The sequence below is a fragment of the Peromyscus californicus genome, unplaced genomic scaffold (genome assembly GCF_007827085.1).
Source record: "Peromyscus californicus insignis strain IS unplaced genomic scaffold, ASM782708v3 Scaffold_8__1_contigs__length_139910024, whole genome shotgun sequence".
NCBI lineage: Eukaryota > Metazoa > Chordata > Mammalia > Rodentia > Cricetidae > Peromyscus > Peromyscus californicus.
Genome location: NW_026294606.1, coordinates 93,843,825 through 93,868,502, shown reverse-complemented (window position 1 = coordinate 93,868,502; position 24,678 = coordinate 93,843,825). Strand labels below are relative to the sequence as shown.

The 24,678-nt window shown below is 43.5% G+C and overlaps 1 protein-coding gene across 1 annotated transcript in view; it reads right to left on the bottom strand.

Moving 5' to 3' along the window:
* The window catches only part of Cmc2 (C-X9-C motif containing 2), a 28,987-nt gene extending 4,384 nt beyond the window's left edge, over nucleotides 1–24,603 (bottom strand). Inside the window, exons 1-3 of the mRNA XM_052726762.1 lie at nucleotides 24,473–24,603; nucleotides 12,988–13,098; nucleotides 893–964 (exon numbers count right to left, since the gene is read on the bottom strand). Of these exons, the coding sequence (XP_052582722.1) occupies nucleotides 893–964; nucleotides 12,988–13,068 (153 nt within the window). The 5' untranslated portion in view covers nucleotides 13,069–13,098; nucleotides 24,473–24,603. The remainder of the gene's footprint in view (nucleotides 1–892; nucleotides 965–12,987; nucleotides 13,099–24,472) is intronic.
* Nucleotides 24,604–24,678: the final 75 nt, after the last annotated feature.

Genomic DNA, 24,678 nt, shown 5'->3' with positions numbered 1-24,678 from the left:
TAGTTCCTGGAAAAAGACAATGAACTGGTACTTTGGCTCTTGGCCCATGCCTAGGTCTTTGTCATAGCCTACATCAGTGTCAGGAGATGATCACACAAGGTCCCTGTGGCTTGTTCACAGCACAAAGAATCCAAGATTCTCATCAAAGATGGAAAAAGCCTAAGTTTAGCCTCCTCACTTTGCTTAAGGAAACTGAGGCCAAAGACTCTTGCTTACCTACAAACCAACTAGTCACTGTCTCCTAAGCATCTCCCTGATGCCAGTAGCTTGACTTCTTGAGTTCATCCACCTTGAATTTTTCAATGAAAGCAAAGATGGCTTCTCTACTTGTGTGCATGGAAGAAAGGGGGTGTGGTGATTTGAAAGAAAATGGCCCCCAAAGAGAGTGGCACTAATGGGAGGTATGGCCTTGTTGGAGTAGGTGTGGTCTTGTTGGAGGAAGTGTGCCACTGTGGAGGCCAGCTTTGAGGTATCATATATGCTCAAGCCATGCCCAGTGAGTCAGACCACTTCCTGTTGTCTGAGCCAAAATGTAAGAACTCTCAGCTACCTCTCCAGCACCATGTCTGCCTGCATGCTGCCATACTTCCCACCATGATGATAATGGACTAAACCTCTGAAACTGTAAGCTGCCACCTCAATTAAATGTTTTCCTTTATAAGAGTTGCCATGGTCATGGTGTCTCTTCATAGCAATAGAAACCCAAACTAAGATGGGGGCAATGTTCTAAAGTTGTTTCCAAAGCAGGGTTCAGTCCTCTCGGTTTAAAAGAGAACGCCATACAAATAAAGCTGATTTTCTGTTAGACTAAAATTATAGGAAATTTAATAAGGGCAACAACATAATATTTAAAAAAAATGTTATGCTGTTTAACTCTGGACACAGTTCTTACCTCATTCTTCAAGCACTTTCTCATTTCCCGATCAAGATCGTTGCAATAACCAAAAAATTTCAGAATGTTGTGCTAAAGGAGAGAAAGGGGTAAAATATTTCATCTCATAATATGCTAACATCTCTGAAACACAGACCATAAACAGATGCTGCTACGGAAATGGGGTCTACTGTGTGGCTCTGTCAGTAAGCAGCTAAGAGCTAAACGAAATCCCTAAGGAGGCCTACCCCTTGGCAGGAATGCATGTTTGCAGCACAGAAACAAACAAATGTGAATGATGGCATGGCTTGGGGGTGGAATGCTTGTAAGTACAAGGACATGAGTTACACCCCCAGCACCCACATAGAAGTCGGGCAGCCCAGAAAATGGGGGACAGAAAGGTCCTGGGCTCTCACTGGTCAGCCACCTAACTGAATCCATGAGCTCCAGGTTCAGTGAGAGACCTTGTCTCAAAACAGGGTGAAATGATAAAGACATCAGACACTGGCCTCCACACTCATGTGAACACACACACACACACACACACACACACACACACACACACACACACACTTCTCAGTTTAAAAACCAAAAAGTCCTCCTAACCCATCAAAATCTTAAAAGAGTGGAAAAGTTTAATCACAAGGCAGGAGAGATGGCTCAGCAGTTAAGAGCACTTGCTACTCTTCCAGGACCCAAGTTCAGTTCCCAGCACCCACAATGGGCAGCTCACAACAACCTGTAACTCCATCTCCAGAGGAATCCAATGCCTCTGGCCGCCAAAGGTACCCACATCCATGTGCTCTTACAGAAAAACACATACACATAATTAGAAAGTTAAAAAGTTTAATTACCTAAACCATTTCCTTAAGTGCATGCACCACCCCACCCACAGGAGCAAAGACTTATTTCACTAGCAAACGCTGATCCATAAAAGTTATTGAAGGGGCTGAAGAGATAACTCTGGTTAAGAGTGCTTGCTGCTCCTGTAGAGGACTCAAATCCAATGCCTAGAACCCATACTGGGTATAATTCCAGTTTCAGAGGATCCCATGCTCTCTTCTGGCCTCTATGGGCACCTGCACTTATGCATGCACACAGCGTGCGTGTGATTGAAAACATCTTTTTAAAAAGTCATTTAATAAAATGCTTGCTGGCAAAGCCACTTTCTCATGTGCCTCTATCCCAAATGTCATCAACATACATCAGATATATACTATACTGTATCATTAGATGACCTGTACAGGCCACATAAATAAGCCACTAAGAAAAGTCTGTGTTGGGGCTGGAGAGATGGCTCAGTCCCTGATCCTAGAGGACCCTGGTCTATTCTAAAGCTAACAAGGGGTCACAACTCCAGCTCCAATGAATCTGACACCCTCTTCTGGCCTCCATGGGCACTGCATGCACATGGTGCATGGATGCACACACAGGCAGGCAAAACACCCACACGCATAAAATAAAAATAAATAAACCTCCAAAAAAAATTAAAAATCTATCTAAAGTTCAAAGTCTGCTTTGTTAGAAGAGCAAAACTAAAAATCTAATCTAGGTTTCAAACCCTGTTGCCAAAACAATGAATGCCACATGGCCAATGCCTAGTAAAGCCAGGGTTGTTTGCCTGTCACAATGTTTGAGGCGGAGCGGGCAGCACAGCGATCTGCAATAATGATCTGCGGTAAATGCTGAACTTGTGCCTGTAATAAGCACGGTTTTTCTTCTCTTCCTAATTACGGCTTTCACGGGAACCAGACAACACATAATTAGTAAGCGACGCCTTGTGCTATTTCTCCCCTCCTTCATCACCACTACAGAAGCACTTCTCAGGTCGACGCTGAAGAAATGATCAGAGTTGTTCCAATAAACACTTAAGACAGTCCAGGATTTCCTCTTTGTTACCTAATGGTCTTTTCAGAACAAGCACTTCTTGTGTTTTCCCTAAATGACTTCTGTGACAGCAAATAAACAGGGGAAATATGTTTTCACCCTTTCTAATAAAAAAATAAAAGATGACACATATACATACATATATACACATCTCAGCACCCCAGTGCATATGTGACCATGTGTGGAGGCCAGAGGCTGATGTTGCTGTTTTCTTTAATTTCTCTCCACCTCATTTTTTGAGTCAGGGTCTCTCCTGAACCTGGAGTTTTCCAATTGGGCTACAGCGGCTGGCTAGCAAGCCCCAGGGACCCGCTTGTCTGAGCCTCCCACACCGCTGTGCCCAGCTTTCACACATGTGCTTGCCTCAGAACTCAGGCCTCACACTTGCAGTTAGCATTTCCCGGCTGAGCATCTCTCCGGCTGCCCTGTATACACACACCTTATTTTCCAAATCTAAGATAAAAGCTAACATTTATCCTTTCACCTCCACGTTAGCTAAGGCCAGATGAGAATTACACTGTCAAGTTTGTGGGACTGTCAAGCCCAAATACCCCAGGGGAACTGGGACAAAGTAACTGTTAGTACTGGATGTGTATTCTAAAGCCCGCCCAAAGCAGCGACTGATGAGGTGGTACCTGCGCACCTTTTATAGAAAGAACAGTGGAGCAAGCACTGGGGGGTCAGCTGTGAATGAAGTGAACCCCAACCCTGCTCTCAGTGCAGAGTGAAGACAAAATGAAGTCATTTCCAAACAACAGTGCTAGAGTTCAGGGACACCCTGGGGGCCCCGAGAATTTGTCACCAGGGTGCCCTGGACAAAATCAGCGGTGATAAAATAAAAAGCATGAACGTGGGGGAGGAGGGATGATAGCAGTATGGAGGAGATGAGAAGATGAGGGATGAGGATAAAGAGAAAGCACTGTATACATGTATGAAACTGTCCAAGAACTCAATAAAACAGACATACAATTTTGATATTAAATACTTGAAGCCAGGCAGTGGTGGCACACGCCTTTAATCCTAGCACTCGGAAGGCAGAAGCAGGCTGATCCCTGAGTTTGAGGCCAGCCTGGTCTACAAAGAGAGTTCTGGGACAGCCAGGGATGTTATACAGAGAAACTCTGTCTCAAAAAGCAACAACAATCATAATAATAATAAATTTAAATACTTGAAAACTTCCCCAATAATTCAAGTACTTATCTGCTCTGCTCACTCTCACTCTTCCACAAGAGTGACAGCAGATGTCCCCAGAGGCTGGGGAGAAATAGGGCAGATGGACTTACAGACACACTGGTTTCTGGCTTTGACAAGTGGATGTCATTAAGACAGAAAAGGGGGGACAATTTAAAAAGAGCTGAGTCTGTCTGGACGAGCTGAGTTTGTTTGTGGAAAAGCTAATCCATGGAGTTAATGTAGAGGAGAGGTAAACAGAATTCAGGGGGAAAATGTTTGAGCTGGAGATTTCAGTTGCCAAAATCACAGAAGAATTTCTCAGGAGGTATAGCTGAGAAACAGACGTAAGGTAGAGGGAAGGCTGCCAAGGAGACCAAGTGTAGTGAAGACTGAGAAAAACCAGGAAGAGACGAGGTTGCAGACGGGATCAAATGCTGCCTGGAGAGGTGAGGTGGCTGAAGATGCTGAGTTTACCATATACTGGCCAGTGACCTTGGCTGGTTCAGCATCCTCCCAAGGAACAGACAACCAACCGAAAGAGGAGAAAGCAGACCCTTCTTCCAGTCTGCTCTGAAGCCTGGGATTACTGCAAAGTTTTATGTGTTTGTATCCTCAGCGAGGGAAAGATGGGAGTCTTTTAAAACTAATAGGAAGACTCCCCGCAAAAGGAGGGGAACGCAGAGATAAGAAAATGCCCGGTAAAGCCTACTCTTAGTGACTTTATTTCTGGGTGGCAAAGGAATGGTAGCTTCTGTTTCCTTGATGCTTTCTTGGGTTTTTCATACTGTCTACAAAGACATGTATTACTTGAATATTGCCTTTATAAATCAGAAAAAAATAGCATTAAGGACTTCCAAGTGGCTTTGAGGAAAGCAGCTGCTTTACATTCTGTATTTTAAGTGTAGATGATTTGAGTCTTGCTGACAAATGTAGGCAACACAGGCCAGTAGATCAGAGGCGGCCTGTAGATACTGACAGCTATGGAAATGACATGTGGCTGCAAAGACCACAGAAAAACCATAAAACATGGGGGAATGATGAAAGTGCAGCCAGGCAGGCTCTGCGGAGATGAAGGGGCCCTGTACTTCAAGAGAACTACAGAGCACTGCACAATCCCTGCATGGAAAGGGATATCGAGAGTGATAGCCTCCTAACAGAGAAAGATAAAAACAGCTACACATATTGGGGTCAGAAGCTGGACAACTTGGTCTACCTTCCTATCAGTTAAACTACTGAGGCAGTGTGTGGTACATACCCAGCATCCTTGGAGAGTGCAGGAAAAGGCAGGAAGTTGCAGCTTTAGCAAAACTTCTATAAAAGTGCACATATGGCATGCTCCGCTTACATCAGATGCAAAGCCAGGGGCTCAGTCTCCTGTGAGCACGAGAGACTGTCAGGCCCCAGGGATGCTGCTTGAGGGTGGTGCGACTCTGAGAGCAGCCTCTCACTGCTCAACTCTGGGGTACACACAACACATGGAAGGCACTTCTCGAACTGCTAGCCACTGCCAGAGCCACACTCTACCAACAGCACCTCCATCCTTAGCCTATGTTCAAAATCTTTGACTTCAGTCATCCTCTCCTTTGGTGTGACTCATCTGGAATAAAGTTATAATTATCTGGTTTTACTCATGGCATATTTCTGAGTACAAGGATTAAAGGTATGTGTCACCGTGTCCAGCTAAAGGTGTAACCGAGGCTGGTCCTGAACTCCTGATCTTCCTGCCTCCGCCTCTTGAGCATATCATATCCTATCTTAGTAAGGGCCTGAGTTACCACTAGCTTCTCTGTATTTTACCACTGTACACAGCACACTGAAAGTCACCTGGTGTCCAAAGCTGAAACAGCCTGGGCAATAAAATTGTACTAGATTATAACCCTTGTATGCATGAGTCCACACTGATAGGAGTAAGTAAGTAGGACAAGTCTACAACACAGATCTTTAAAAATACATAACTACATAGGTTCTGCACCACCAAGGAGGGAGAACTTAATTCACTAGTCTTTGAATGTGCACAGTGACTTCCTTTCAAAGAACCATGGAAAGGAGAAAAGAACAACCTTCTTTATTTGTTTTTGGTTTGGCTTTTAGAGACAGGGTATCTCTGTGTAACAGAGGCCTGGCTGGTCTCGAACTCACAGAGATCCACCTGCCTCTGCCTCCTGAGTGCTGGTATTAAAGGTGTGCGCCACCACGCCTGGCTAGAAACAACTTCATAGACAGACTCTGTACTAATGACCTGGCAAGGCAGTCTTCCCACACGTTCAGGCTACACACTGGTGTTTCCCTAGAATTTGTGTGATTTTATTTCTGAGATTTAAACCCTGATCCACTAGACTAGATTCATAGGTCTGGAATAAAGATGTAATTTTAACTTTTTCCAATCGACTATGTAATTGTTCCAATGTCATTTATTTAAAAATCCCTTTGAAATCCTCCAATTCTGGGAGTAAATGGGAGAGAACTGATCTTCCAACAACCAGAAGCCTAGCCAGAACCCAGGAGAAAACCGTTTTGAGATATCTGTGAGCCCCGTGTTTGCCTGGCTTCCCGTCCACCACACCGCTGGACAGAGAACACTCAGGAGCATGGCTTCGGATGGTTGGCTTTGTCATCGAGGGGTATCACACGGGGCTGCCACACCTATCGGCTGCCACACCAGAGCTGCAGTCAGCACAAGGAACTACAAACGGAACCAACGGCTGAAAGCAGCTAAGAATCCATGGAGCTCTTACAAGTCACACGGAGACCTCACTCAAGACTCAAGCAGCAGAGAAGAACCTAGGGTCATGCTTAATCAAGCTACTCCAGACATGCCCTAAAAACCCTCACCAGATGATGTCAATCAGTAAATGAATTGGCTACCAAAAGTGAAAAAAAGCTAAGAACCCCAAAACCCAATTGTTCAGCATCAAATGAAAAGCACTTAGTAAAAAAAAATGTTCAAGTGACAGGCTAATTCTAAAACGTCTAAAGAAGTGAAAAGGTTCTAAGTTGGGCAGTGGTGGCACACACCTTTAATCCCAGCACTCTGGAGGCAGGCGGATCTCTATGAGTTCGAGGCCAGCCTGGTCTACAGGATGAGTTTCAGGACACCCAGGACTGTCACACAGATAAACCCTGTCTCAAAACACCAAAAGAAAGAAAAATAAAAAAGGCTCTAGAACAGCCCAAAGACACGGTCAAGCTCCAGGTCAGCCGGGGACACACAGTGAGACCCTGTCTCTAAAAGGAAAGAACACAGCTGGAGTATGGGTTGGAGACAGCACAAGGCAAACAGTACTCAAGGCTGTGACCCCGGTATTAAAGCAGACACATACAGTCAGGGAGAGAGCGCAGCAGAAAACAGTGCTCGACTCATAAACCTGACAACCTGAGTCTGGTGCCCCCAAACCATACAAAAAGCTGAGTCTGCCAGCCCAGTACTGCTAGGGCAACATGGCAGGCAGAGACAGAATGGGTCAGAAGCCCATTCACCCAGCCCAAGGGCAGAAATGAGAGGGATCCTGCCTCAAAACAAGGTGAAACCAAAGAACCAACTCCTTCAAGTTGTCATCTGCCTCCTACACACACACACACACACACACACACACACTATGGCACTTGTACCCACATACATAATACATGCATACATACATACACACATACATAAGGTAATATTTTTTAAAAGTTGAGGTTATTGTAGTGGTTTGAAAGAAAATGGCCCCCAAAAGGAGTGGCACTATTAGGAGGTGTGGCCTTGTTGGAGGAAGTGTGTTACTGTGGGGGTGGGCTTTAAGGTCTCTTATACTCAAGCTTCCCTCAGTATAACAGTCAGTTGACTTCCTGTTGCTTGCAAGGTGTAGGACTCTTAGCTCCAACATCTGCCTGCATGCCGCCATGCTCCTGGCCATGATGATAATGGACTGAACCTCTGAAACTGTAAGTGAGCCCCCTCAATTAAATGTTTTCCTTATAAGAGCTGCCATGGTCATGGTGTCTCTTCACAGCAATAAAAGCTCTAACTAAGACAGTTATTTTGTTTATTTATTGTGATAAGAGTCTCTCATGTAGCTCGGGCTGGTCTTGAACTTACTATGTTGTGAGGATGACTGAACTTCTGATCTTCCTGCCTTCACATCTTCTAAATTAGTGGTTCTAAACCTGTGGGTCATGATCCCACAGGAGTCATATATCAGATATTTACATTAACAATACATAACAGTAGCAAAATTACAATTATGAAGTAACAACTAAAATAATTTTATAGTTGAGGGGGGTGAGGTCACCACAACATGAGGAACTGTATTAAAGGGTCACAGCATTAGGAAGGTTGAGAACCACTGCTCTAATAAACGCTGTGATTACAGACATATACCAATACTGCTGTTTATACGGTACTGGGCACTGAACTCAGCACTCTGGCAACTGAGTTATATCCTCAGGCCTTCAAAAATCTGAAAAAGAGAAACAATTTTTATAAAAAGAAAGAGACAAGACATAAGAATGAGTAGGCAGACTGCAAAACCAGAAACACTCTTATTTAAGTACAGTCAGCGGGGCTGGAGAGATGGCTCAGGGGTTAAGAACACTGACTGCTCTTCCAGAGGTCCTGAGTTCAATTCCCAGCAATCACATGGTGGCTCACAACCATCTGTAATGAGATCCAGTGCCCTCTTCTGGCCTGCAGGGACACATGCAGGCAGAACTTTTGTATACATAATAAATTAAGTGGGGGAGGTCTGACAGTCTCTCCAATGGTGTTAAGACAACTAGGCATCTATCAGGAAAACAATGAACCTCAAAAATCACACCTCATACCAAACATGAAACTAAACTTCATCCACCAGAGATGGATATGAAAGAACCATATGACTCTAGTAAAAAACAGGGAAATTTTTGTGACCACAGGGAATGCAAAAAGATACTTAGGGCAGCTTTAAAAAAAAAAAAAAAAAAAAAACATAAAAAACGTAAACATGACCTTACCAAATCTGTAAGTTTCTCTTTGAAATACATCTTTCAGAAAGTGAAAAGACATGTGTGTTGGTACACAAGTTTAATCCCAGCATTAGGGAGGCAGAGGCAGGTGAATCCCTATGAGTCCAAGGCCAGCCAGGGCTACATGGTAAGACCCTATCCTAAACAAAAGATTAGCAATAGCAGAGAATGGAAGAAAATAACATACTTATCAGATTTATATACCAAATCATTAAAAAAAACTTAGATAACTCAAATTTTTCAATATAAGGGAAAGATGGTATAAGTAGCCAAAATGAACATGAAAAAAAAAATCTTAAAATCATTAGCCATCAGAGAAATACACTCTTAAAACCAAAAGGAGACATTACTACATCCTCATAAACAGGCTGAGATTAAAACACTTATAACAAGTGTTGGTGAGAACATTAAATAGCACACAATGGAAGAGTCTGGCAATTTCTTATAGACACCACACAAACTGGTCATTCCATTTCTATGCATCCAAGATACATTAAAAAATGTCCACACAATTGCTTGTAAACAAATGTTCATAGCAGCTTTATTCAAAACAGCACAACTCCAAACAGGCCAAATGTCTACCAGTATGGAGGTAAGCTGTAGAACCCTTGGACAATGCACCACATCTATGAGTATGGAGGTAAGCTGTAGAACCCTCGGACAATGCACCACATCTATGAGTATGGAGGTAAGCTGTAGAATATTTGAACAATGCACCACATCTATGAGTATGGAGGTAAGCTGTAGAATGTTTGGACAATGCACCACATCCATGAGTATGGAGGTAAGCTGTAGAACCCTCGGACAATGCACCACATCTATGAGTATGGAGGTAAGCTGTAGAACCCTCGGACAATGCACCACATCTATGAGTATGGAGGTAAGCTGTAGAACCCTCGGACAATGCACCACATCCATGAGTATGGAGGTAAGGTGTAGAACCCTCAGACAATGCACCACATCTATGAGTATGGAGGTAAGCTGAAGAACCCTCGGACAATGCACCACATCCATGAGTATGGAAGTAAGCTGTAGAATGTTTGAACAATGCACCACATCTATGAGTATGGAGGTAAGCTGTAGAATCTTTGGACAATGCACCACATCCATAAGTATGGAGGTAAGGTGGGCAATGCACCACCCTCAGAAATAAGAGCCTGTGAGCCAAGGGCACAGCAAATAGCAGATAACAGCCTCACAACAGAGGCACAATGTGCAAGAGGATACAGAGGATACATTTACAACAAATGCCACCGCAGCAAAGCCCATCTACATTGACAAAAAGGTAGTGGGGAGCAGTTCCCAGGGCCAGTGTGAAGAACACGGCAGACTCTGTGGGGCACTGATGTGAGGGGACATTTTGTATTGACTTCAACATGGTGGCAAGGGTGTTGGTCAAACTCAATAAACTGTACACTTACAATTATAAATTTTATTATTTATGTATGTATTGACGATATTAATTCTTAAAGTTTATCTTTGGTTCTAGAATTTGAGATGTTACCTTTACTGTATGAAATCTTTTAGAAAGAAAAAGCAGAACCAAATGCTTAAAAATATTCAAATTTATAACAGTCTGGGACCAAATGTTAATATACAAATAACAGGTGACACAGAATAACTTCTGAAAATGGCATGTGCACACTCACGCATGGCTGGCAAAGCACAGCTTTCGGGAGGTGGCTCTCCTCTTCTACCGTGCGGGTTCTGGGATCAAATGGAGGTCTTCAGCTTGGCAGCAAGTGCTGGGATGGAGCCACCTCACCAGCCCAACAAAGAAGAGTTCAAAGCAAGGGCTGAAACTCCTACCCCTAATTCATTACGCAGTGAGTACATATGAAAAGATGGCATCCCGTGTCTAGCGTAACAACCTAAGGACCCTCAATGACAAGACAGAACTGTCACTATGAAGTTTCACGGGCTCCCCGTCAGTCTCGCTCTTTTTCTGTCCTTGCCTGCAACTTACCATATACAGCACTGAAATGTCCTCTACTGAATCAGCACAATCAGCTCCTTTTTTAAATAACACTTTACAGTTTTACTTTAAAAACCCTAAAGCAGCCGGGCGGTGGTGGCGCACGCCTTTAATCCCAGCACTCGGGAGGCAGAGACAGGCGGATCGCTGTGAGTTCGAGGCCAGCCTGGGCTACCAAGTGAGTTCCAGGAAAGGCGCAAAGCTACACAGAGAAACCCTGTCTCAAAAAACCAAAAAAAAAAAAAAAAAAAAAAAAAAAAACCCTAAAGTTGTAGTTCACTTATTTCACCTGGCTCATTTTCCTGCTAGGTAGAGTGTGTACAAGAGCTCCTAAGTCTCCCCGACCCACCACCCCCCCACCACAGGATTTCTCTCTGTAGCCCTGGCTGTCCTGGAACTCACTCTGTAGACCAGGATGGCCTCTAACTCACAGAGATCCACCTGCCTCTGCCTCCCAGGTGCTGGGATTAAAGGCAGTGTGCCACCACCTCCCAGCATAAGAGCACCTAATTCTTGATCCGCATATATATTGGGAACTGTCTGTCCAAAGGATGTTGTCATCAACAGCATTCTTTGACCCAATAGAACATCTATCTGCCAGAGAAATGGAAGAGATATACATGAACAGCCTGGACATGAGTGGGGGTAGTGAAGGGCGAGGGCCGAGGGAAAGAGAGCTTAGGGGAGCGGGAGACCCCAGCTGGATCAAGAACAGAGAGGGAGAACAAGGAATAGGAGACCATGGTAAATGAAGACCACATGAGAATAGGAAGAAGCAAAGTGCTAGAGAGGCCCACAGAAATCCACAAAGATACCCACACAACAGACTGCTGGCAATGGTTGAGATACAGCCCGAACTGACCTACTCTGGTGATGGGATGGCCAAACACCCTAATTGTCGTGCTAGAAACCCCATCCAACTACTAAGGGATCTGGATGCAGAGATCCATGGCTAGGCCCCGGGTGGATCTCTAGGAGTCCAATTAGTGAGAATGAGGAGGGTTTATATGAGCGAGAATTGTTGAGACCAAGGTTGGATAAAGCACAGGGACAAATAGCCAAATGAATGGAAACACATGAACTATGAACCAATGGCTGAGGGATCACCAACTGGATCAGGCCCTCTGAATAGGTGAGACAGTTGATTGGCTTGATCTGTTTGGGAGGCATCCAGGCAGTGGGACCGGGTCCTGTGCTCATTGCATGAGTCGGCTGTTTGAAACCTATGCAGGATCGCTTGGCTTGGCCTGGGAGGAGGGGACTGGACCTACCTGGACTGAGTCTACCAGGTTGCTCTCAGTCCGCGGGGGAGGCTTTGCCCTGGAGGAGGTGGGAATGGGGGGGGTGGGCTGGGGGGAAAGTGAGGGGGGCGGGAGGGGGAAGAACAAGGGAATCCGTGGCTGATATGTAGAACTGAATTGTATTGCAAAATAAAAAAAAAAAAAATCTGTCTGCAAAGACTATAGGCATCACTATCATGTCATTCTTTGGGTCCTAATCTTGTTCATCTGAGTGGCAGTCACTATTACTAAATGTGATATACCTACAGTTTACAGTATCATGAGATAAATAAAAGCACAAGTTAAAGAAAAATGCTAATGCTTCTTAAAACTGTAAATATGAACCAAATATTCAGTATCTACAAAAAAAAAATGTCAACTTGATTTAATGTAGTCCCCATATGGGCTCATTTTCTACTCTCCATTCTACCAAGACTTAAGTAAAACCATCATACCCAGTCAATCAAAAACTGGAACTAGTTACCACATACTTACATAAAGGTGACTATCAAGGAGCAGACAACCTTAGAATGATGCCATGTGATCAGGAATTCGAGGTGTCCTAACTGTCCCAGCATCCTTCAACACGGAAGTGATACACCTCACTGTAAGGACATGCATTCCAACTACTGCACAGGACTGCACAGGCTCTCTACCTTACCAGTCACAAAGAGCACAGAATCACACACAAGCAGCGTCAAGCAGCTCACACCTGTTACTAATGCACTGCCACTGTCCCCTTGTGCTATAGGAGAACACTTCACATTAGTGTTGTACCTAAGTTTCACTTGTGCGTTACGGTCACTCTTCTGAATTCTTACATTTTTGTGACATTCCTTAAGCAAGTTAATCAAGACGTTGCATTCCTCGGTGTGCAAGTGTGGAGACAAGTCAGGATGCATCTTTAGGAGGACGAATAAATGCAGGGCGACCTGTGAACACAAGAATGCCTTGAGTATGCATGAATACACTTGTATTTTCAATGAAAGCCATCAACGACCTTTATCAGAATAGTGTCAACTGGGAACCAACTGTGCAGCCTTAGCTCCTTTACAGTGACGGAAACAGCCAGCACATTCCCTGGACTTAGAGAGCCTGCAGGTCCAGAGGAGGAAAGGCATTCCCTCACACAGGAACACTTGCCTACATCAACAGCTGGGCTGTAAAGACTGCTCACACTCCTGAAACTGGTTACTACTCATCTTATTCAGGTGAAAGTTTACCAATGTGAGAATTGGCTTTTTACTTCTTTTCAACTGTATGCTACTCTGAGGCAGTTATAAGGGGCTGTAAGTCAGTCTCACATTAGTGTGAATTAATGCAGACTGCTTTTTAAACATCTGGCTGAGGAAACTTAGCTAAATACTGAAGTGAAACAATAAGCCATTTTCAAATTTAGCAGATCTGTGCACAAAAGTAATTATTGCAGCAAAAACAGAAACCCAAGATGCCAGAAATTAGTGTAATGGGTCAACCACAAAAGAGAAAATTAGCAACCAAGGTTAAGGAAAAGCATTATTGTAAATTGTCTGCTTTAGTTATATAGCATTATTCTATAATTTAACTACACTTTCTAACTCAGAAACATGACCAAAAGAACCACTTAGTTGTTTTAATTTTAAAAGCTCCAAAAAAGAAAACGTAAGAACTACCCCAGATCTATTAAGTAAGCCACAGTCAGCCTGGTGTAGTGGCCTGTGCCTTTAATCCCAGCACTCGGGAGGCAGAGGGAGGCAGAGGGAGGCAGATCTCCATGAGTTTGAGGCCAGCCTGGTCTACAGAGTGAGTTCTAGGATAGCCAGAGCTGTTACACAGAGAAACTTTGTCTCGGGGGAAAAAGAAAGAGAGTGAAGGGGAAAGGAAAGGGACAGGGAAGGGGAAGAGAAAAGAAGGAAGAAAGGAAGCAAGCTATTGCCACCAGGCACAGTGGTGCACTCCTTCAATTCCAGCACTTGGGAGGCAGAGGCAGGTAGCTCTCTGAGTTCCTGGACAGCCTGGTCTACCAAGTGAATTCTAGGACAGCCAGGGCTACACAGAGAAACTCCGTCTCTCTCAAACCAACCAACCAAACAAAAGAAAGCTGAGGGGGGAAGGGAGGGTGCTGAGAGGCGGCTCAGTAGGTAGGAGGTATGAGCTTGCTGTCTTACAGAACTGGAGTTCCATTCCCAGCACCCACATCAGGCAGCTCACAACCCCCTGTAACTACAGCCCAGGGAATCCGACACCCTCTTCTGTCCTCCAAGGGCACATGTATGCACATGGTGTGTGTGGCACTCACCAATAAGAGTTGGGTTGTTTTTTTGTTTTTCTGTTTTTTGTTTTTTGTTTTTTAAGTAAAGGAAAGTAAGTGTGGGAGAGACTGCAAAGAAACTGGAGGACTGTAACCCTTGTACACTGCTGCTATGACATTAAATGGTGCGGCCACCCTGAGAGTCATCTCAACACTCAAAATATTCTGGGGACCCACACCTGCAATCTCAGCACTCAGGAGGCAGAGGCAGGAGAAACAAGCTCAAGGCTAATCTGATACAGTTGCATAGCAAATCTCGGGACAGCCTAGGCTACATAGCAAATCTCGGGACAGCCTCAGCTACATAGCAAGACTGTCTCAAAAAGGGAAAGAAAAAGACCAGGGTTTCATCAGTGAAGACTGCTTCCTGCTCTTGCAGAGGACCCAGGTTTCGTTCCCAGAACCCACATGGCAGCTCACCAGTGTCTAATTCTAGTTTGGGGGTTCCAATGCCCTCTTCTGGCCTCTGCCAGCAATGCACACACATTATGCAGGGGAATCCCTCATACTTAAGAAAGTTGATGTTTGTTTGTTTGTTTCAAAAAAGGGGAAAAATGAAAATACAATTACTATATGACCTAGCAATTCCACCCCTAGAAGTACCCCCAAAGAACTGCAGGCAGCATCTAGAAGAGATACCAAGACACTGACACACAGCAGATTATCCCAACATCCAAACAAGCAGCCCAAATGTCCACAGAACTAGGTAAGCACTACCTCGACCACACACAACAGGATACCATTAAGCCTTAAAAGGAAAGTAACTACATGCTGCAACATGGATGAAGTTGGGGATATGTTGAAGAAAATATTCCCATCTCAAAAAAAAAAAAAAAAAGCCCAGCACAATGGCACTGTCTGAAATACTTAGTCTACATGTCAAGTATAAAGTAGAGTGGTAGCTGTTAGGCACTGAGAAAAGACATGAACGTTGTGTAAGGGACAGTTTCCTCTTCACAAGAAAAACGTGTTGCCATGAAAGACGGTGGTGGTTGCCGTACAACATTAACCCGTTCGGTACCATGCCCAGAAGTGGTTAAGATGGCACATTTTATGTTAGGCATATTTCATTACAACCAAGACGAGGAGAGAAGAAAAAATTATGTTTGACAAAGAGTTCTCAGATCAATCAAAGGATCATCCATAAAATAAAAATTCGATTATTTCACCAAAATTAAAATCTTTTGCCCTTTAGAGAACACAGTTAAGAAAATGAAAAGACCCAGGCTGGCAAGATGGCTCAGCTGGTAAAGTTACTTGCTGCTGATGACCCAGGACCCACGTGGTGGTGAGAAGTAACTCTCAGAAGCTGTCCTCTGCCTGCCACACAAGCACCACAGCACACACGTGCCCTCTCCCCCCAAATCCCCACAACACACACTACTGTAGGGAGCTGAGGAAGAAGTCCCGAGTGAACGGGTGTTACTGACCTAATCCCAACCATGTCAAGGACTCTATAGCCTCAGACCCAGGGAGAAAATGACAAAGCCATCTCCCTGAGGGCAAGGCTCAACGGGAAATGACAAAGCTGTCCCTCGAGTCTGTGTCTGGATATTAATAGTGTGCAGAAATGTCCTCCATAGCTTTGTCCCCAATCCCACCCACTCCCGGATATTTATGGCCTGAAGACTGCCCCCCTTCACAGACTGCTCCTACAGAGATTAGCTAAACCTGTCTCCTTGGTCCAGCTGTCTACCATAAACCCTGTCTCCTTCTTTATCTGTATGTATCACCCACTGTCTTCCTTGATTTAGCTGTACACAGTAACCCCACCTCCCCATTCAACTCCATATAATAAACATGCCGAGTGGCTGTTTCTCCAGCCAAGAGCCCAGATCCCCTAATCCCAGCATATCTGTCTCTGTGTCTGTCTTTTCTCCATTCACTCATCTGCCCAGTCAGGTCTGTCCCTGGAACCATGCTCAATGCAGCAACATACAAAAATAAAGAAATGTAATTAAAAAATTAAATCTTGATTAAAAAAAGAAAATAGGAAGTACCATTGGGATGATGATGCTGTGACAATGTCATCAACTATGACATACATACAACTCTAGTTTCAGGATTCTGACATCTCTGGACGGGACGAGGAAAGGAGGGTGTGGGGGGACCTCCGTCATTTCTGATCAGTTTTACTACAAACCTAAAACTACTCTAAAAACTACAATCTATTAAAACAAACAAAAGAAACCACAAAAAGCGATTTGTAGACTTATCTAAGAATATAAAAAGGTGTACTATTCAGTAAAACAACCCAATTTGTAAAAGTCATAAGATGGACAAAAGATCTGAAGAGATACTTTCAAGATATAAGAATAGTTTAGTTAATGAGGCATATAAAAAGATACTCAACACCATTAGCTCTTAGGGAAATGCAAATAAAAATTAGGAGATACCAAACCAAGATGCCTACCAACATAGTTCAGCAGATGCCCCTTGATAGTGGAGGTACATCCAGATACACCCATTACAAGCTAAAAATATTGTAGCTGGGCTCAGCAGGTAAGACCACGTGATCTTTCAGAGTACTCGAGTTCAGTTCCCAGTGTCCACGTCAGGTTGCTCACAACCACCTGGAAGCTCCAGCTCCAGGGGATCTGATGTCTTCATCAAACTCTGCAAGCTCTTACACTCAAACATGCACACACCCACAAACAGATATACACATTTACATAAAATTTAAAACTTCAAAAAATATATTAAGCCAAAAATATATCCAGTATTTCTAACACAAAGTCTCTTTTATAATGAAGTACCAGTTACCTCAAATATTGTTGAATGTTGTATTGAAAGTGAAAATAGAAAGGCTGTGTGGGTACCGACCACTAACGTATGCACCTGGAAGCGCACTGAACTAGAATTAGTGGCTGAATGGCATGGATGCTGGAGCTGTTGACATGGTCATCAGTGACCTCTTCTGATGAGGCTGAAGTAAAGCTGTGGAAGGCACAGAGGTAATGATGACACTTGCTGGCTTAGTAAGCATCGTACTTTCCAGGAAAATGCCAAGCTTTGACTTCACACTTCGTTTTTTGTGATGGATTTCTCTACAGCAAGCAAGAGCATCCTGTACCTGCCTGTCGGCACTCACAAATCTCTCACAATGGCCGCCCTTGCCTCCTAGCATCTGCATGTCCTAGCTAATAGGAGCAAATGCTTCTGCCGGTGTCTTGGCTGTGAACTTTCTTGGTGCCTTGGGCATAACTTCCTCCTGAGCTTCAACTGCTTTACTTCTTTCTTCCTGCAGCTCCATCAGCTCTTCACTGGAGTTCCTCAGCCTTGCTGCTGACAATCTCATGAATGTCTTCCTCACTGATGTCCTATTCCAGCTGTTTCTAGAGCTAACACCTTTTTACTGAGCACATCATCAGCATCTTGGTCAAAGCCCTCGAGTGGACTCACATACATCTTCAGAACTCTCTCTTCACTGCTGGGTGACTTCTCCCCATGCAGCAGCCATAGTCTGGATAGCACTCAGGAGAGTAAAACCTTTCCAGAACCCTAGTAGTGTTTGGAAAGACTCAGTGGCTTCCCCAGTCTATGCAAATGCCTGGCATAAACGATGTGCTTTGAACACAGCTATCGCACCCTGGCCCATTCATTATAAAAGTATGGTGGTGTTCAGCAGCAGGTACACCACTTTCACATCAGGATGCATGTCAGCCACGTGCTATGGATGTCTTGGAGCATCATCTAGTATCAGAAGAATCTTGAATGGGACACTGTTTTGCCTATAATATCCCTGGCTTCTGGGATAAAAACAGTTCAGAAACCAACCTTCAAACAAGACTGATGTCATCCAGACTTTCTTGTTATGGTGATAGTAAACAGGAAGTGTATGCTTGCTCACATTCTTGACTGCTCTAGGAGTCTCCAAATGGTAGATTAGAAAAGGCTTTAATTTGAACCCTGCAACATTTCCTCCCAAAGGCAGAGTTACATGGTCTCTGAACCCCAGTATTATCTTGGGCTCTTAATGAGTATATGCACACTCTGGCATATGCTTCCAGAACAAGCTTATTTCATCAAAATTAAATATCTTGTCTGGCAAGTATTTCTGATACACAATTACCCTATGCAACTCTTCCTTACAAGCTTCAGCACATTCAACACCAGCAGCCACTGCCCCACCACTGACCTTAACAGTATGAAGATTATGACACTTTTTGAAGCACAGGAACCACCCAGGGCTTGCTGTAAACATCTGCGCATACATAGGATCAGCATGCTCTTTGAGAATATTGAAAAGCCCTCTTGCCTAAGCCTGGATCATCGGCAGGCTGAGTGGCATGCTCTGCACTTGCTCTTCTATCCACCACATAAGCAACTTTTCTATATCGATGATCAGCCCAGCCCTTGTCTTAGTGATGACAGTGGACTTAATGAATGCTGATGATTTCACTGCCTCACCGATTCGCTTATCCTTCAAGGTGGTTCAGATTGAGGACTGGGAAAGTCCTGACTCCCATGAGATGAATATCACTGGCTGGCCACCTTTGTGCTGGGCAATATTTTGAGTTTCATCTCCAGAGTGATCTCCCTCTTCTTCTTTACACCAGCGGGATACTCAGATGGGCATTTGGTAGACATGATAGGATGCAAAACCACAATATCCAAAAGTACTGGCCACACAGACACTGTAACATTTTCCCTTGTGACCCTGTGGCTGACTGGGAGCTATGGCTGGCCACGTGCGGTGACCTGCCTTCAAGACATCACATCACCAATCAGGAAAAAGACCAAATGCAGCACCTGACAGTGGGTTTCTGCTGACCGTGCATTGCTTTTGCAGCACTGTGAGTCAACCCACCTTTAAATCAGGTACATCTGTAATCAGAAAGTCAGACAATACCAAGCAGAGTGAGGGTGAGGAGAAATGAACTCAGGCACCACTACAGAGGACACATGCAGATACCCAGAGAGACAAAGTAGAACACACACACACACATACACACACACACACACACACACACACACACACACACACACACACACACACACGCTTACTGTAGCTCCACATCTGCATACCTGGGCACCTACCCAAGATGGAAAGCCCAAATTCACACTAAGACATGTGTGAATATATGCAGAAGCACTAATCTTTCATTATTATAATATTGGTTTTGTTTTTTAAAAATAGAGTCTCACCAGGTAGCCCTGGCTGATCTGGAACACACACTGTAAAACAGACTGGGCTTGATCTCAGAGATCTGCATGCCTCAGTCTCCCAAAGACTGGGATGAAAGGTATGTACATCAGGCTAGGAGCATTAGTCTTAAGAGTTAAGCCTGGGAATGTAAAGCCACCCAATGTCTAATAACCAGGTATAAATATAAACAAATGTGGCTTAATTATACAATAGAATACTCGTTAGTTACATGCTCTAATCCTGATGAAAAACCCTATGCTGGATGAAAGTGGACTCCAAAGACTATGTAGTGATGGCTCTATTTTCAGACAGTATTTACAAAAGGTTACATTCATGTTCACAGAAACAAAAAACCAAGCCACTGGTTGTACAGGACTACAGGTGAAAATGAGGTTAATTTGTAAATGGACACAAATAAACAGAGCAGTGGTTCTCAACCTGTGGGACAAGACCCCTTTGGAGTCTCCCATATCAGATATCCTGCACATCAAATATTTATATTATGATTCATAACAGTAGCAAAATTACAGTCATGAAGTAGCAATTTTGAATAAAATAATTTATGGTTGGGGGTCACCACAACGTGAGGAACTGTACTAAAGGGTCACAGCATTAGAAAGGTTGAGAACCACTGTCTTAGAGTGATGAAAATGTTCTAAAATTGGGTCCTGGTAATAGCTGCACAATTCTACAAACTTACTAATATCACTAAATTCGCTTATAATGGGCAATTTTTATGGTATGCACATTTTATACCTCAAATTTTTTTATTTTAAAAAAATCTGAGAAATGTGTATATATATACATATATATATGTATATATATATGTATATATATATATCTCTGAAATTCTCAAATTGCCTACCTCATTCCCAACAAATACAACAGAAAACTTAAATAAATAATATCCAAGGACTAGAGCATAGCCACTATCTTAAATTGCAATTTTATCTGCCCACGGTTCACTTCAGTAACTACTAAACACACATACACACCACAGCTAAAGGCTATAAATCAGGCAGTTCCACCCAGCTAAGTATTTGAAATGGAAAATGGAAACACAGGCAAGTTCAGATTTTGTTTGCTCTACACTGACTACATGTCATTTTAATGACACAAATTATATGCCTCAGAAGCATGAAGTTTGATATAGTTCAGCAATGTAAGTCATCGACTACTGTTATGGTGTTAATCACCAGACTCTAGCATGTATAATAATGTAACAGAATGGAGAGTGGAGTTAATCTTGTTTTCATCTCTTGTATTTTTTCTGAAAGTACACTGATTTACCATCTAGAAAATGACTTGAATGTTTTGTTTCAAAAATGTACTTGTCAAAATATTTTTGCACATTTTGATCAAGCAGCCCTCAAATTTGTTCCTTTACAGTTCAAATATAAATTCAAGATGCTCAGAAACAGCTTCTTTAATTAGCAGACACATGGTCTCCAACTTTTGATGGCCCACCTTATAATTTCTCAACTTCACTATCATAGCAAGATGACACACATTCAGAACCTGTTGTTCAAATCTTAAGCTTTTCATAAACTAGCAACATACAGGCCAATGCTGTCCGGTCTCATGGTGCTGGGCAGTGGTAACTAATCCTAGCTCCCAGTGAGTCACACAATGTAGAGAAACTATCTATGCACTAAAGTATACTGGATGGCTATTATTTTTAAAGCATTATGTTTTCTGTTTTCACAGTCTTTTCATGTCTGGAAAATGTGTATATGTGTATGCATAAAATATTCAATATTTTATTTAAAAATGAGGCTTTGTGTTTAAAGATTCTGCTCACCATTCCGGGCATGGTGACATAGACCAGGGTAAGCTACGGTGTTCAGTCTATTAGGTACATGAAATGCATTGTTTTTTTCAGAGCCAAGGGTCAAACCAAGGGCCACAATGCTAATCAAGCACCCATATTGCACTGCCTCACCTTGACCTTTAAATGAATCTTTGACTTACAGTATTTAACTTACAATGCAAAACCTGTAAATAATCCTACCAGAACTTATCTGTGCTTGAGAAGGCCTTGGCTGCTAATCTACATATGCATATTATATACAAACACAAACACACATAATTGTAGTATTTTCTTCTCACCATAGCCAAAGTTTACATAAATTATGTATACTACTACAGTGCCAGCCAGAAAACTTGTTTTTATTTTCTTTTTAACTGAGAAATAAAAATGGGCTCTTCTCATTGCTTACTCTAGATGGCTATTTCAAAGACTATAAAATGTTCTACTCTTGGCAAGAAGAATGCTATTTAACCTAAGTCCTAAACACTCAACCTTATCTAACAAATCCTTTGCTTTAGCACCAGGTGGCACATTTTTAAAATAAAGAGACTCTAGTACAAGGAAAAGCATGCTAATAACACAGAGGGTATCATAATAGGTAAGCTCCCTATATTTTAATGACATGTTTCTTTTAGAACAGTGGTTCTAAACCTGTGGGTCGCAACCCCATCGCATTAGATATTTACATTATGATTCATAACAGTAGCAAAATTATAGTTATGAAGTAGCAATGAAATAATTATATGGTTGAGGCACACCACAACATGAGGATCTGTATTAAAGGGTTACAGCATTAAGAAGGTTGAGAACCACTGTTTTAGAAAGATTGTGCTACTGTGTGGCTGCCTAAAAAAGAAATTTACACTACAGTTGCCATCTCTAATCGTTTAAAATAAGCAAGGAGCTGGGGAGAAGCTCAGTGGGTAATGCCTGTAACCCTTAATGAGGAGACAGACAGGTAATATCCCAGGAGGGTGCTCAATGACTGTCCAACCTAGCTAAAATAGCAGGCTTACCCAGGTCCATGAGAGACCAGGTCTCAAGCCAGTAAGGCAGAGATTGACAGAGCAGACTTGACTGGACTGAGCCCCAACCCTGCAACACACACCTACAAACACCATATATAAACAGCACACACAAACAATTAAAAACAAACTTAATTAAGGCCAGCAAGTTGGCTCAGTGCATGATGACTTGAGTTCAGTCTTCAAAATTCACATGGTGGAAGTGGAAGGAGAAAACTGACTCCAACTAGCATCCTCTAACCTACACACACACACACACACACACACACACACACACACACACACACCAATGTAGTGGTGCTGGGCACAAAATACAAGTCTAAAAGAGAAGTCTTGACTCTGAGATTTGAAAAATTAATAAAATGAAACACACAAAAAAAAAAGCCAAGGAGAGAAAAGTTATCTTTAGTCTGAAGATTTGTTTTCTAGTAAAAACTGAAAACTTACCTTTAGCGTAAGTTTTTTTAAATGCATCTTTTTTTTTTTAAGACAAGGTTTCAGGTAGACCTTGAACTCTTCATCCCCCTGCCTCGGCATGTGCTTGCTGCCTAGCCTAGTTTGACGTGATGTTAGGAATCAACTCAAGGGCTACCTGCACACTAGGCAAAGCACTCTAAGCAACTAAGCTACGCTCCCTGCCCCTTAAAATATATCCTTAAAAAGCCTACATGTGTGGCCCATGAGATGGCTCAGCAGAAAAAAAGGCACTTACTACCACACCTGAGGACCTGGGTTTGGTCCCTCGGACATATATGATAGAACAGACTCCTACAATTTGTCCTCTGGCCTCCACACATACACCATGGCATCCACTTGCTACCCATCCACACACACACACACATACACTCAACACACAAATTATCACATGTCAACTATCAAGAAAATAACAGCACATTGCCTACTACTTTTGAATTCCATCAAACTGCTTCTCAAGAAATAGGCCTCCTCTGCATTATTCTGGAACAATCTTATACCAGTACCAGGTAGGCAGGTAAGCATTCTGACAAGTGAAGGGGAATTTTAGAAAAAATCAGTCCGCACACATGTGATAGAACAGAAGCTTGTGAGGGAGTCGTCTAGTAAGTACATAGAGGAAGTGCCCAATAAATGTTTATTGAATGCTGAAATTTATCACTGAATGGGATGAAAAGAGGCTCATTTTCACTTCACTCAACCAAACAAATACAAAGGAGGGCTGAATGTACAAGACAGAATGGGTGTCACAAGCGAATCCCTTTGTCAATGCAAAGGTGTATACATTTAAAGTGGGTTTTGTTATTGACACAGTCACAGGAATAGAGAAAGAGCTATCAATCTGTCAATCCTGTCCGTGTCCGGGCTAGGTGAGGTTTCCCTGGCTCGAACTCACCCTATGTACCTGAGGATGACCCTGAATTGACTGATTCCTGCTTCCACCTCCCCAGTGCTGGGATTAAGGCACGAGCCACCATACCATGCTTGTTTTGTTTTGTGTGTGATTTTTGCGAAGTTTTTAGCAGAGGCTTCTAATATTTCGACTCTACATACATCTATTGTGAAAACACAAACACAGTCGTCCTCGAAGCCTATAAAACGGACACGAAACGTTACTTTCCTTGCCAAGTGTACCGTGGGCATCTTTGTAGATACCCACATCACCAGCCAGTTAAGTGACTTTTCTGTACAAGAACTTTCACGACACCTAAAACGCACTCCACCAGATGCCTGTTTCTGCAGGCAGATCCCTAGATTAGTAACCATCCAAAACAATTCACTGAGCCCTCAGTGTCACACATCTCCAAAGCGCTGAGACAGGGTACGCATGCTCAAGGTCGCAAAGCCAAGAGCGGCGGGGAGAACTCGGTAAGAGTGTGACAGCTCACGCCCTAGGCTCACCAACGGAGTGTCCCTAGCAAAAGTCCAAGGGCACTGACATGGGTGCACCCCAGGCCGCCTTAGCACCCCTCCGAGCGCGGCGTGGGAAGCCGAAGAGCCGCGTCTTCGCGCCGTAGGCTCCCAGAGGCCCGGAGGCTTGGGGCTGCCCGACACTCACCGCCGCTTAGCCCCCACGGGAAACACTGATGGAAATGTCACGGACATGGAGCCCGCAGCTCCGCCGAGTGAACGGCTCTGTCCCGCCTCTCTGCGCATGCGCCGCCCGGCGTGCATCGCCCCGCCTGGACTGGTCCACTATCCGAAGCCAAGGGGGGGGTCAAGTGCTGGTTCACCACCCACGGCGGGGACAGAAAACAACACGGA